The 14,497-nt window shown below is 40.6% G+C and overlaps 2 protein-coding genes across 2 annotated transcripts in view; one reads left to right on the top strand and one right to left on the bottom strand.

Annotated features, from left to right (window-relative positions):
- LOC308102580 (E3 ubiquitin-protein ligase TRIM35-like) overlaps nucleotides 1–14,497 on the top strand; it is a gene marked incomplete at its 5' end in the record, with an annotated part of 614,451 nt that overhangs the window by 163,678 nt on the left and 436,276 nt on the right. The gene's annotated exons all lie outside the window — the stretch shown is intronic.
- Nucleotides 1–14,497, bottom strand: part of tbc1d32 (TBC1 domain family, member 32) — a 77,189-nt gene that overhangs the window by 47,241 nt on the left and 15,451 nt on the right. Inside the window, exons 8-15 of the mRNA XM_080454110.1 lie at nucleotides 13,878–13,981; nucleotides 11,499–11,560; nucleotides 9,948–10,434; nucleotides 5,527–5,586; nucleotides 5,336–5,420; nucleotides 4,080–4,217; nucleotides 2,588–2,653; nucleotides 2,144–2,358 (exon numbers count right to left, since the gene is read on the bottom strand). Coding sequence (XP_080310236.1) covers nucleotides 2,144–2,358; nucleotides 2,588–2,653; nucleotides 4,080–4,217; nucleotides 5,336–5,420; nucleotides 5,527–5,586; nucleotides 9,948–10,434; nucleotides 11,499–11,560; nucleotides 13,878–13,981 — 1,217 coding nt within the window. The remainder of the gene's footprint in view (nucleotides 1–2,143; nucleotides 2,359–2,587; nucleotides 2,654–4,079; nucleotides 4,218–5,335; nucleotides 5,421–5,526; nucleotides 5,587–9,947; nucleotides 10,435–11,498; nucleotides 11,561–13,877; nucleotides 13,982–14,497) is intronic.

Raw genomic sequence — 14,497 nt, 5'->3', positions numbered from 1 at the left:
TTAACTTACTGAGAGAGACTTTAACTTACTGAGAGAGACTTTAACTTACTGAGAGAGACTTTAACTTACTGAGAGACTTTAACTTACTGAGAGAGACTTTAACTTACTGAGAGACTTTAACTTACTGAGAGACTTTAACTTACTGAGAGAGACTTTAACTTACTGAGAGACTTTAACTTACTGAGAGAGACTTTAACTTACTGAGAGAGACTTTAACTTACTGAGAGACTTTAACTTACTGAGAGAGACTTTAACTTACTGAGAGAGACTTTAACTTACTGAGAGAGACTTTAACTTACTGAGAGAGACTTTAACTTACTGAGGGAGACTTTAACTTACTGAGAGAGACTTTAACTTACTGAGAGAGACTTTAACTTACTGAGAGAGACTTTAACTTACTGAGAGAGACTTTAACTTACTGAGGGAGACTTTAACTTACTGAGAGACTTTAACTTACTGAGAGAGACTTTAACTTACTGAGAGAGACTTTAACTTACTGAGAGAGACTTTAACTTACTGAGAGACTTTAACTTACTGAGAGAGACTTTAACTTACTGAGAGAGACTTTAACTTACTGAGAGAGACTTTAACTTACTGAGGGAGACTTTAACTTACTGAGAGAGACTTTAACTTACTGAGAGAGACTTTAACTTACTGAGAGAGACTTTAACTTACTGAGAGAGACTTTAACTTACTGAGAGAGACTTTAACTTACTGAGGGAGACTTTAACTTACTGAGAGAGACTTTAACTTACTGAGGGAGACTTTAACTTACTGAGGGAGACTTTAACTTACTGAGAGAGACTTTAACTTACTGAGGGAGACTTTAACTTACTGAGGGAGACTTTAACTTACTGAGAGAGACTTTAACTTACTGAGAGACTTTAACTTACTGAGAGAGACTTTAACTTACTGAGAGAGACTTTAACTTACTGAGAGAGACTTTAACTTACTGAGGGAGACTTTAACTTACTGAGGGAGACTTTAACTTACTGAGGGAGACTTTAACTTACTGAGGGAGACTTTAACTTACTGAGAGAGACTTTAACTTACTGAGAGAGACTTTAACTTACTGAGAGAGACTTTAACTTACTGAGAGAGACTTTAACTTACTGAGAGAGACTTTAACTTACTGAGAGAGACTTTAACTTACTGAGAGAGACTTTAACTTACTGAGAGAGACTTTAACTTACTGAGAGAGACTTTAACTTACTGAGGGAGACTTTAACTTACTGAGAGAGACTTTAACTTCGCAATGACTTTTTTAGTCGTAAGCACAATGAAACCCTCCGTGTTTGGCAGCCGTCAAGGGGATCGATCATACCGGATATAAATATTCTGAGACTCGTTGAAAAGGTAATAAGGAAAACCAAAAATAGCAGATCTACAAGCTCACAACGCGTCCATCCGCGAGCGAGGCGTTGTAAATTTGTAGTTATGCTATGATTCATGGCCGCCCGGATAAAAAACGCTGCACGTGTGTTTAGACCAATCAGAACGCACAGCTGTTTTTGCGAACGCAGCGGAAGGAGGCGCGCCTCCGCGCAAGTGTCTGTCTGTCCGTCTGTCTGTGTGCACTGCCTGCACTGCCTGTGTGCAGCCGCCAGAGTGCGCCAGAGTGCACTACAGTGTGCCTGCAACATGCCTAAACCAAACACATTTCAAAAACTACAAAGACAAAAAACATTAAAAAAAACAAACACAACAAACAAACATAACAATTTAAAAAAGACACAAAAAAAAAGGGGCTAGCGGTATGGAGCCTTCTTGTGGCGGCCCTGTTCTCACTCATTTCCCTGTACCACTCCACCACTTCTCTACAATTGCTCATTCCTTTCTATTCTTCTTATTGTTATTTTCGAGCTGCGTTCGCTTCCCGCGTTCGCGCGTCTTACTCGTGCAAAACGGCCTCTCGCAGCCAATCGATGATCACCGACCCCGCCTTTTGTCCGGCCTACGTTACTTAACCCTTTACTCGCTGGTTGTTTTCAAGGCTTGCAGCACGGCGTTTTAATGAGAAATGCTCGTTTGTATTAGATGAAAACAATATGATATTTCACCCGTGAATAATCGAATATTCGACTACTTTTAGGTATTCAAAGTCTAATACTAAACATCACTCTGTGTGAATGATCTAGTGTACCTGCTGTCCGTTGAGCAGGTCGATCACAGGGGTCAGGAGCGTCTCGATGACGGGGGTCTGGTGCAGGAAGTGGGTCTTGGTGACGGGGGTCTGGTGCAGGAAGTGGGTCTTGGTGACGGGGGTCTGGTGCAGCGGGAAGAGGGCATCGGCACACTGGGTGTGTTCACAGAGGGTCCGCAGCACACTCAATACCAGACTGCTGGGGGACAGAGAGTCTACACACACACAGACACACGCACACGCACACACACACACACACACACACACACACACACACGTTTGTATTACTAGACTTTAGACTTTATAAATGTGGACTCAAACAAAGGAATTAAAACAAAAAAGGTGTGAGTGTGTGTGCGTGCGTGTGCGTGTGTGTGTGTGTGTGTGTGTGTGTGTGTGTGTGTGTGTGTGTGTGTGTGTGTGTGTGTGTGTGTGTGTGTGTACCTGTGTCAGGGTGTTGGTACATGATATTGATCAGGATGACGAGCAGGTCGGTCAGACTGACTGGATCTAGAAACACACAAACAAACTATGTATTAATAACTGATATAAAGGATATTGCACTTTCAAACATGTTTGGGGTCATTTTAACGTCTCCTCAGGCGTTTGTGTTTCAGCGCACAGACTTTATTAACTAAAGCACTTTTAAAAAGGCATTTTGACGGTATTTATTTTCAATGTTGTGACGTATGTTCTAGTGAAACATGAACAATGGCACATGACAGAAGGAAACACTGCTCTTCAACAAATGTAAACAGGGCTGTTGTGGCTGAATGGGTAGAAAGGATGCCTGGGAAACTGAAGGTGACAGGTTCGAATCCAGGCCGCGGCTAAACCGACTGGCAAGGAAAACTGTAGCTTAATTTCCATACTAGGATATGTCCATGTTGTGTAGATGAAGTAAAACATTTGGCAAACTTTTGTCTTGATGACCGCATTGTCAACAAGAGTTTGAAATCGGCCATTATAAGCAACATAATAAAGACAAACATTGTAATATCTACAACCCCTCAGCACTCTGCTCAGATGTTTAGAAGGCTCATTTATTAATGCACATATTGCATACTGCAATTTGCATGTTGCCTTTTGCATTCCTTGGCCCGCATGTTGCTGCTTGCAGCTAGCCTGATTATCAGCCTGAAGCTGCGTGGAGCTTCAGTCTGAAATTGGCTGCTGTGTCGGCGATTGCAAGGGGGAGGGGATTCGAATTTCTTGAACTAGTTTACCTCTACTTGAACTAGTTTACCTCTACTTGAACTAGTTTACCTCTACTTGAACTAGTTTACCTCTACTTCAACTAGTTTACCTCTACTTCAACTAGTTTACCTCTACTTCAACTAGTTTACCTCTACTTCAACTAGTTTACCTCTACTTCAACTAGTTTACCTCTACTTCAACTAGTTTACCTCTACTTTAACTAGTTTACCTCTACTTTAACTAGTTTACCTCTACTTCAACTAGTTTACCTCTACTTTAACTAGTTTACCTCTACTTTATCTAGTTTACCTCTATGTTTACCTCTACTTTATCTAGTTTACCTCTACTTTAACTAGTTTACCTCTACTTTCACTAGTTTACCTCTACTTTAACTAGTTTACCTCTACTTTAACTAGTTTACCTCTACTTTATCTAGTTTACCTCTATGTTTACCTCTACTTTACCTCTACTTTAACTAGTTTACCTCTACTTTAACTAGTTTACCTCTACTTTATCTAGTTTACCTCTATGTTTACCTCTACTTTATCTAGTTTACCTCTACTTTAACTAGTTTACCTCTACTTTCACTAGTTTACCTCTACTTTAACTAGTTTACCTCTACTTTAACTAGTTTACCTCTACTTTATCTAGTTTACCTCTATGTTTACCTCTACTTTACCTCTACTTTAACTAGTTTACCTCTACTTTAACTAGTTTACCTCTACTTTAACTAGTTTACCTCTACGCGTGCTGACTGTAACAGGGAACAGCTTCCTGCCGTCGGCGTAGACCAGCAGTTTTCCCAGCATGCACAGGGAGTGGACGAAGTAGGCGTAGTCCATCTCTGGACCGTTGTACACGCTGCGCTGCACCGAGGCTGGAGGGAACACACACACACACACACACACACACATACACCACACACACACACACACACACACACACACACACACACACACACACACACACACACACACACACACACACACACACACTTTAAAATTTAATCATTCATGTATGTCCCCATAAAAAAGAAAAAAATAGAAGGACACAAATATTTACAACGTGTTGTAAAAACGTTTACAGTCAGCAAATCTCTGACAAATACCCACACACCCTTCTGGAGTACAAATAACAGCGTCTTCGCCATACACACATGAAAATATGTCTCGCGAAATGCAGGGGAAAAAAGTCAACTCAAGATACAGCTGTTTTCATGAAATGGCTAAAGAGGAAGTGGACGGAGGCGGAAATGTTCGGATGACGTTATTTCCAGATCCTTGTGAGTAGAACAGGAATCACTTGTGATCACTTGGGTGATAGAGAACAGCGCCATCTTTTATAAAACCACTAAAATATACGTCAAAACATGTAAAACACGTCAATGGCACTGAATGAGTTAATGCTATCTATGTATTTAAGTTTTTAAGTTGCTTGATTCAGTATTTAGATATTTGATATTCATTTTATCAGACACGCCCCCTTCCTATAAAAACCCATTGTAACTTCAAACTCCATTTTAACCATGTTAGATTAATCGGAAACACCCGTCCTTGGTTCTGGTGACTGATGTTGTCCTTCTAATGCGTGAGGAGACCGTGTTTTTTCAATTATTTTTTTCATTTATTTTTAATATTTGTTTTGGAAAATGAAAACAATTAAATAAAAAATAAATAAAATAATAATAATAAATGAAAAAAGTAATCGAAAAAACACGGCCCCCTCAAGTATTAGGATGGCAGGATGAGTCACCAGAACCAAGGACGGGTGTTTCTGATGGATCTATCATGGTTAAAATGGAGTTTGACGTTATAATGGGTTTGTATGGGAAGGGGGCGTGTCTGATAAAACGAATATCAAATATCTAAATACTGAATCAAGCAACTTAAAAACGGTCTGGGGGACTCACTAAAGCCTGAGTAAACGATAAAATGACCAAAGCTTTTTTTTAAAGTGAAATATCCCTTTAACTTACAGTATAGTCATGGTACTTACACATATTATAAGTCTCAGGCGTGCAGGTTGCATCTCGTTCACACGACTCATTGTAATAAATGCATTGCTGCACGGCTGCTGCGATCTGAGACAAAAAGAAGTTACGGGTTGTTAGCTTGTAGATCCGTTTTTTTTTGTAGGTAGGACACACACCGTCACACTATGGAGTATTAACGAGTATTTTTACTCACCAGAGACTTGTACTTTCTCTGCAGGAGTTTCAATACCACAGTCCTACTGTAGTACCCATGCTGAGAGAGAGAGAGAGAGAGAGAGAGAGAGAGAGAGAGAGAGAGAGAGAGAGAGAGAGAGAATGTGAGAGAGAGTGTGAGTGTGTGAGAGAGAGAGAGAGAGAGAGGAAAAAAACATTTTTTTCTATGGATTAGTCATCCCAGACTTGAATTAATGTATATATTTTTTAGTTTTTCTCACATGGATATTTCTTCTTATTTCCAATAATTAAATGACCAGTGGACCGGTATTTCCACGGTATTTGTAACTCAAATCTTTGCTTCTGGGGGTCCCTGGAACAACATATTTTTTGATGGGGGTCCGCGGCCAAATACATATCATTTTGGGGGTCCTTGACATGAAAAAGTTTGAGCACCACTGATATAGAAAGATACGTTTTTTCAGAAAACTGTTGGGATTAAGAAGACATTTGTAGAATCGGCTTCAAGTCTTAATGGGTTAATGCTTTGGCGACACGCAGACTGATGTTTGTTGTGAAGTGGATGAGGAGTGTATGTAGATCAGGACCATGGACAGTGTTGTATAGTGTGTGTATTGTAGTGGATGTAGATCAGGACCATGGACAGTGTTGTATAGTGTGTGTATTATAGTGGATGTAGATCAGGACCATGGACAGTGTTGTATAGTGTGTGTATTATAGTGGATGTAGATCAGGACCATGGACAGTGTAGTATAGTGTGTGTATTATAGTGGATGTAGATCAGGACCATGGACAGTGTTGTATAGTGTGTGTATTATAGTGGATATAGATCAGGACCATGGACAGTGTTGTATAGTGTGTGTATTATAGTGGATATAGATCAGGACCATGGACAGTGTTGTATAGTGTGTGTATTATAGTGGATGTAGATCAGGACCATGGACAGTGTTGTATAGTGTGTGTATTGTAGTGGATGTAGATCAGGACCATGGACAGTGTAGTATAGTGTGTGTATTATAGTGGATGTAGATCAGGACCATGGACAGTGTTGTATAGTGTGTGTATTATAGTGGATATAGATCAGGACCATGGACAGTGTTGTATAGTGTGTGTATTATAGTGGATATAGATCAGGACCATGGACAGTGTTGTATAGTGTGTGTATTATAGTGGATGTAGATCAGGACCATGGACAGTGTTGTATAGTGTGTGTATTATAGTGGATGTAGATCAGGACCATGGACAGTGTAGTATAGTGTGTGTATTATAGTGGATGTAGATCAGGACCATGGACAGTGTAGTATAGTGTGTGTATTATAGTGGATATAGATCAGGACCATGGACAGTGTTGTATAGTGTGTGTATTATAGTGGATGTAGATCAGGACCATGGACAGTGTTGTATAGTGTGTGTATTATAGTGGATATAGATCAGGACCATGGACAGTGTTGTATAGTGTGTGTATTATAGTGGATGTAGATCAGGACCATGGACAGTGTAGTATAGTGTGTGTATTATAGTGGATATAGATCAGGACCATGGACAGTGTTGTATAGTGTGTGTATTATAGTGGATATAGATCAGGACCATGGACAGTGTTGTATAGTGTGTGTATTATAGTGGATGTAGATCAGGACCATGGACAGTGTAGTATAGTGTGTGTATTATAGTGGATATAGATCAGGACCATGGACAGTGTTGTATAGTGTGTGTATTATAGTGGATGTAGATCAGGACCATGGACAGTGCTGTATAGTGTGTGTATTATAGTGGATGTAGATCAGGACCATGGACAGTGTTGTATAGTGTGTGTATTATAGTGGATGTAGATCAGGACCATGGACAGTGCTGTATAGTGTGTGTATTATAGTGTATGTAGATCAGGACCATGGACAGTGCTGTATAGTGTGTGTATTATAGTGGATATAGATCAGGACCATGGACAGTGTTGTATAGTGTGTGTATTATAGTGGATGTAGATCAGGACCATGGACAGTGTTGTATAGTGTGTGTATTATAGTGGATATAGATCAGGACCATGGACAGTGTTGTATAGTGTGTGTATTATAGTGGATATAGATCAGGACCATGGACAGTGTTGTATAGTGTGTGTATTATAGTGGATATAGATCAGGACCATGGACAGTGCTGTATAGTGTGTGTATTGTAGTGGATGTAGATCAGGACCATGGACAGTGTTGTATAGTGTGTGTATTATAGTGGATATAGATCAGGACCATGGACAGTGTTGTATAGTGTGTGTATTATAGTGGATGTAGATCAGGACCATGGACAGTGTTGTATAGTGTGTGTATTATAGTGGATGTAGATCAGGACCATGGACAGTGTTGTATAGTGTGTGTATTATAGTGGATATAGATCAGGACCATGGACAGTGTTGTATAGTGTGTGTATTATAGTGGATGTAGATCAGGACCATGGACAGTGTTGTATAGTGTGTGTATTATAGTGGATGTAGATCAGGACCATGGACAGTGCTGTATAGTGTGTGTATTGTAGTGGATGTAGATCAGGACCATGGACAGTGTTGTATAGTGTGTGTATTATAGTGGATATAGATCAGGACCATGGACAGTGTTGTATAGTGTGTGTATTGTAGTGGATGTAGATCAGGACCATGGACAGTGTTGTATGGTGTGTGTATTGTAGTGGATATAGATCAGGACCATGGACAGTGTTGTAGAGTGTGTGTATTATAGTGGATATAGATCAGGACCATGGACAGTGTAGTATAGTGTGTGTATTGTAGTGTATGTAGATCAGGACCATGGACAGTGTTGTATAGTGTGTGTATTATAGTGGATGTAGATCAGGACCATGGACAGTGTTGTATAGTGTGTGTATTATAGTGGATGTAGATCAGGACCATGGACAGTGTTGTATAGTGTGTGTATTATAGTGGATGTAGATCAGGACCATGGACAGTGTTGTATGGTGTGTGTATTATAGTGGATGTAGATCAGGACCATGGACAGTGTTGTATAGTGTGTGTATTGTAGTGGATGTAGATTGACGTAGATCTACGTCATACATGGACAACTGGCAGCCCGGGGGCCTCATGCAGCCCCCACCTTCACTTAATGCGGCCCACAGGTTAATATCAGAATAGTGATATATTATTGATCTCAGCTGTTATGATTCTAATGCCCCCATGCCCCGCTTTAATGACTTCAGTCTATATTAGTAGACAAACCTATTTCTGGCTGTATCATCCCTGTGCCAAGGCCAAAAAATACATTGTAAAAAGAAAAAGTAAAAAGGAGCCGAGATACAGCCTTTTTAAGTAAGAAGTTAAACAAGAAGTGAATGGATCAAATCATCATATCTTGGGTTCTGAACGTTTTTTTCCAAAAAATTTATAAATAATAATAATAATAATTTTTCATATTTTTTTCATTGGCATGTCACCGACGTGGCACTGAATGAGTTAACACATTGCCTGCCATTGACGTAGATCAGAGGTGATGCAACTTTGATGATGGAGAAGGCCACTACATTTCCACACTCACTCCAGAGGGACACGTTACATATACTGTCTCTCCGTATTTAAACGTATTTTTCGCCATTCTATGTCACACAAAAGTAGCAAAAAAGCTCAGAATGTGTCGCAGTGCGATGCGCTGTGAGCTTGTAGATCTGCTATTTTTGCTGTTTTTAAATTGGGATCCAGTTTTTTTTGGCTAAGTTTTAATTAGAATCCTGAAAAGTATCATTTTGATCTCATTTCAAATGCATTTAGTTATACTTATGTTAATCTCTCAAGAACAGATTCTGCACTGCGTTGGAATCTGTCGGTGAGGTTCATCATAACATGTGCGCATGGGCGTGCCTTCAGATCAGGAAGCGGGCCGCGCTTTACCCAATCAAATGTAGTGGGCGGGATTCACGTGTCCGTCGATCGTTCCCCCCTCGAAACAAACCCAAACTAATTTAACAATAGCGTCCGCGGAGCAGACAAAACCACGGAAAGATATTCACATTTTAACTTGCTCTTTCATCATAGAAACAAGTGGGCTTATAACCAAAACCATCCATGTTCTCTGGGAGAAGTGGTGTTAGTGTTCCGTGTAGAAATATTGTTAGTGGGAATGAAAACATAGTCGCACCAACCGGAAGTGATGCGCTGAAGGCATACACAAACACCGGTTTCCTTGCGCTCTGGCTCTACGTTTTCGTCCGCCCAGAGCCAACAGACATAGAACAAACAGCAGAGGGCGCTGTTTTTCATTTTCAGTTGGCGATGGGTTCCCAGATTGCACTTATGTTAACTTTATGAACTGAAATACAAATAATACATTGGACATAAAAAAGACAATAGACAATTTTAATACTAGTCATTAATAGATTAAGCTGGAGAACAGAGTGAGGGGTGAGCGAGTGAGCAGAGAGTTGGCCCTATAGACTCCATGAGCTTCTTACCATCCACTTCTTAAACCAGCTGGCTTTGATGTCCAGCAAGGTGAGGAGATGGACGGGCTCCAGAGGCCTCTCTGTCCCCCCTGAGGATGCACCCTGCTGGGGCTGGAAGGACCTCTCTGTCCCCCCTGTGGAGGATGCACCCTGCTGGGGCTGTAAGGACCTCTCTGACCCCCCTGAGGAGGATGCACCCTGCTGGGGCTGGAAGGACCTCTCTGTCCCTCCTGTGGAGGATGCACCCTGCTGGGGCTGGAAGGACCTCTCTGTCCCTCCTGTGGAGGATGCACCCTGCTGGGGCTGGAAGGACCTCTCTGTCCCCCCTGTGGAGGATGCACCCTGCTGGGGCTGGAAGGACCTCTCTGTCCCTCCTGTGGAGGATGCACCCTGCTGGGGCTGGAAGGACCTCTCTGTCCCTCCTGTGGAGGATGCACCCTGCTGGGGCTGGAAGGACAGCAGTGACAGGGTGCTCTCTATGATCTCCTCCATGTACCTGGAAAGACATCACACAGGTGACACAGGAGCAGTGTTAATTATGATTATTATATATGATATTGATTTTGTTTAGCCATAGTCTTTTGAATAAAATGTTATTTAGTTTTAGTCATATTTTTAGTCTAAATATCTTAACCTTTACAACTCAATGAAACAAAAAACGGAAAATCATCATATTCGGCCCCCCAAATTCCACCCACTCCTTCCACTCTGAACTTGGCACTTTAGCTCCAAATATCACCCACACTGCCCGTAACATGGGTGTAATTTTTGACCCAGCCATTTCATTTAACGCACAAATCACAGGAGTAGCCCAGTCCTGCTACTACCAGATTAGGAACATTGCCAAGATAAAATCATTCACATCCACATCCACTGCAGACCTGGAAACTGTCATACATGCCTTTATTTCATCCAGCTTAGACTACTGTAACTCCCTCTACTCAGGTATTAATAAAAAAGCCATATCCCGTCTCCAGATGGTGCAAAACTCTGCTGCAAGGTTACTCACCAACACAAAGAAAAGAGAGCATATCACACCCATCCTGGCTGCCCTAAATTGGCTGCTCGTGAGCTACAGAATTTATTTTAAGATTTTGTTGATCACTTTTAAAGCCCTACATGGACTGGCCTCCAGTTACATTGTGGACTTGCTAAAGCTCCAGCTTAGATCCTCGGATTGGGCCCTCCTGGATCCTCCCACAACTAACTTCGTCACACGGGGTGCCCGGGCTTTTTCGGCCCGGGCACCGTTGCTCTGGAATGCCCTACCCTTGGATCTTAGGTTAGCTGAGTCAGTGTCCTCTTTTAAATCGCTTTTGAAAACACATCTGTATATAAAGTGTTTTTCCTAAGGATTGTTTTATGGACTGACTTTAAATGCTGTTTTTTTATTTTTTTATGTTTTTGTTTATGTTTTCTTATTTTATTCTTTCTCTTGTTGATGTTTGCGGTTTTTAACATTTATGTAAGCACTTTGTAACTTTGTTTGGAAAAGCGCAAAATTCATTCATTCATTCATTCATAATATTTTAGTGAAGCTCTGGTGAAAACCTCACTTACTTCTCCGGGTGTCGGATCCAGAAGGTGGTGACCTCTTTCTGGAACTCGTTCATCAGGCGGATCTGGAGGAAGACAAAAAAAAAAAGACGAGATGAGAGACTGACTTTCACCCAGACGCCTCATTTCAATAAAAGCCAGAGACAGGGGTGGCAAAAACATTTTACAATGTAAACCCCATTTTAAAAAATACTGAAAAAAGCCGATCTACAAGCTAAAAACGCATCGTGATGGAGGGCTGTGTACAGCTCAGAATTGATTTATTTTGTATTTATTTTTTAGAACAATGGCTTCTATTATAGCATGCTAACTGTGCAGGAAGAGAAAGCCTGCAGATTATATTAGCTTGGAATCCCTAAATTAAACTAAATTAGTCTTTTTGGCAGGCTGTGATAATGGCATCATAATGTCTGATTTATACTATTTAAACAAAAAAATTGCCGATCTACAAGCTCACAACCGAGCATAGAATGACTGTGTCTTATTTCTACTACAACTACTTCTCCAGAGTGATTAACACCAGAAAGAGAAAGAACTCATTCTGACCTCGTTAACCCCAAGATTCGTCTCAAATACGGGGGGTAAAAAAAATGCATTCTACCATGTTGCCACCAAAATGTGGAATGGCCGACCAAAAGACACTAAAGATCTCCACTCCCTACCCAAACTCAAAACCAGTTTGATTGATTGATTGAATACTTTATTCAGAAGGTTGCAGAGAAAAAGCACCTGGCAGTACAGTTTACAATACTAGGTCAGCTAAAATAAAAGCCTCAATGGCTTGTTTCAAACCAAGGGGCCAGCCTGAAATATTTACAATGAGGCCAATACGGAAGTGAGACAGTTCATATGAATGGCCTATTTGGCGCTGTTTTACCCCTGCGGGTGTCAGAACGCATTTATTTTAACGCGAGCGGATGAGTTTTTGACAAACTTTAGACTAGAGATTTTCTTACCTTAACACATTAACTGCCAAAGACGTTTATAAACGTCTTTGGGAATTCAGCTATTGCCTGCCAAAGACGTTTAAAAACGTCCTGAAAAATAAATAAATAATGTCTCTAATTATTTAGTATTGACACTTTTTCGATATTCCAAACGAATAAGGAGAGAACAATTTCCAAAGATTTGCTGCTCCATCCACTTCAATGTTAAAATTCAAACGGACAAACAATTCACAATGTTTTTTGGTTTGAAACCACTGGTTTTGAGCTATTTTCAAACATCAAACAACACATGACAACAAGGTCATAATGACCTCGTTGACATTTGTGAAACCACACCTGAATCTCACCTGTGATTAGAAATTTTCTGGGGATCAATCATACTGGAGAAAAATATTTTGTGGCTATGCGAAAAGGTACCAAAATCGTTCAAAACCCTGGCAGAGGCTACAGACTGTTCTGAAAAAACTCTGGCAGTCAACGTGTAATAAAAATGGTCATAAATTCTATATGCTTCCAGTCGCTAGTTTAAAGTCTCCTTTCAATCATCATGATATACGTTTTGCTAAACTATGGTCCCATTTATTTTAAAATTGACGATAAAGTAGGGTATGCTCTAGGAGGGGAGGGATGGTTTGATTGACAAGCTACACAACCAATAGCATTCATTCCCCGCCCCCGCTCTTGATTGACAAGCTACCCAACCAATAGCATTCTTTGGGGATTGTTTTCCGGTTCCTGTTCCCGACGTGCTTTTGTGCTTATATTAGAGATGGCGGATTTCAAATTCCTGAACAATCGGCTTCATTTCCGGTCTGTAGAAACCAGAGGTCAGGCTTTGTCCGTCTCTTTTATACAGTCTATGGTTTCAAATGAGATCCACACGTACTCAATTCATGGTGGAAAAAGTACTCAATTGTTTTACTTAAAGGACGACTTCACCTTCACTCATCTTCATATAATATGAAGTGTGTCTCATAGGAGGGCTGTGGACACTTCAGAAACCCGTCTACCAGTGACATCATCGTTAAGAAGGGCTTTTTTTCGTCAAGATTTAAATTGTTTTAATGTAATTTTTATTAACGCGAGAACAATAAACCTTTTTTTTTATTTAAACGTACGTCGCATCAGTCAAGGACCACCCAAAATGATACGTATTTGGCCGCGGACCCTGATCTCAAAATATTTTGTTCCAGGGACCCCCCAGAAGCAAAGGTTTGAGTAAAAAAAACCTTTGCTTTAAAAAACATATATATTCAAAGATATGCACATATCAAAAAATAGCAGATCTACAAGAATGAATAGCAGATGTGCGTTTCAAAATAGCGTGTGCATTTTTTTTATGCGTGCGTATGTGCGTGTGCGTGCGTGTGTGTGTGTGTGTGTGTGTGTGTGTGTGTGTGTGTGTGTGTGTGTACGTGTGTGTGTGTGTGTGTACCTGTTTGAGCAGACAGCATATGACGTGTGTGTTTACGTCGACAGCAGCCGACCCCGTTGGAAAGGTCAACTTGTGAGACATGAAGTTACACTGAACACTCTGAGCTGTAAACATAAACACATGAAGTTACACTGAACACTCTGAGCTGTAAACATAAACACATGAAGTTACACTGAACACTCTGAGCTGTAAACATAAACACATGAAGTTACACTGAACACTCTGAGCTGTAAACATAAACACATGAAGTTACACTGAACACTCTGAGCTGTAAACATAAAGAAAAACATGATCAAATCGTGTTAAACTCAGAACATATGCTTTTTTTTAAAAATGTAAAATAACTAAAATAGTAGATCCACAAGCTGACTACGTGTCAAGTTGAGACACGTTGTGAGCAGGTACACTAGGTGGCCAGTGACTTTGACCACTTTCACTTTCCAAACCTTTGCATCATGCATGTCACACAAACAGAATGTGATGCGTTTTTTTTAATATAACAAGTTTGTTCATATAGAGTCCTATATCCACACATCCACCATTTAACTTCCACAATCCACATGATCAAAACCATTGGTGTTGTTGTGCTGGATTCGAACCAACATCATCTCTGGTCACGC

Source organism: Gymnoscopelus braueri (assembly GCF_963280865.1).
Source record: "Gymnoscopelus braueri genome assembly, chromosome: 16".
NCBI classification, from domain to species: Eukaryota; Metazoa; Chordata; class Actinopteri; order Myctophiformes; family Myctophidae; genus Gymnoscopelus; species Gymnoscopelus braueri.
This window is presented reverse-complemented; position numbering and strand designations above follow the sequence as displayed.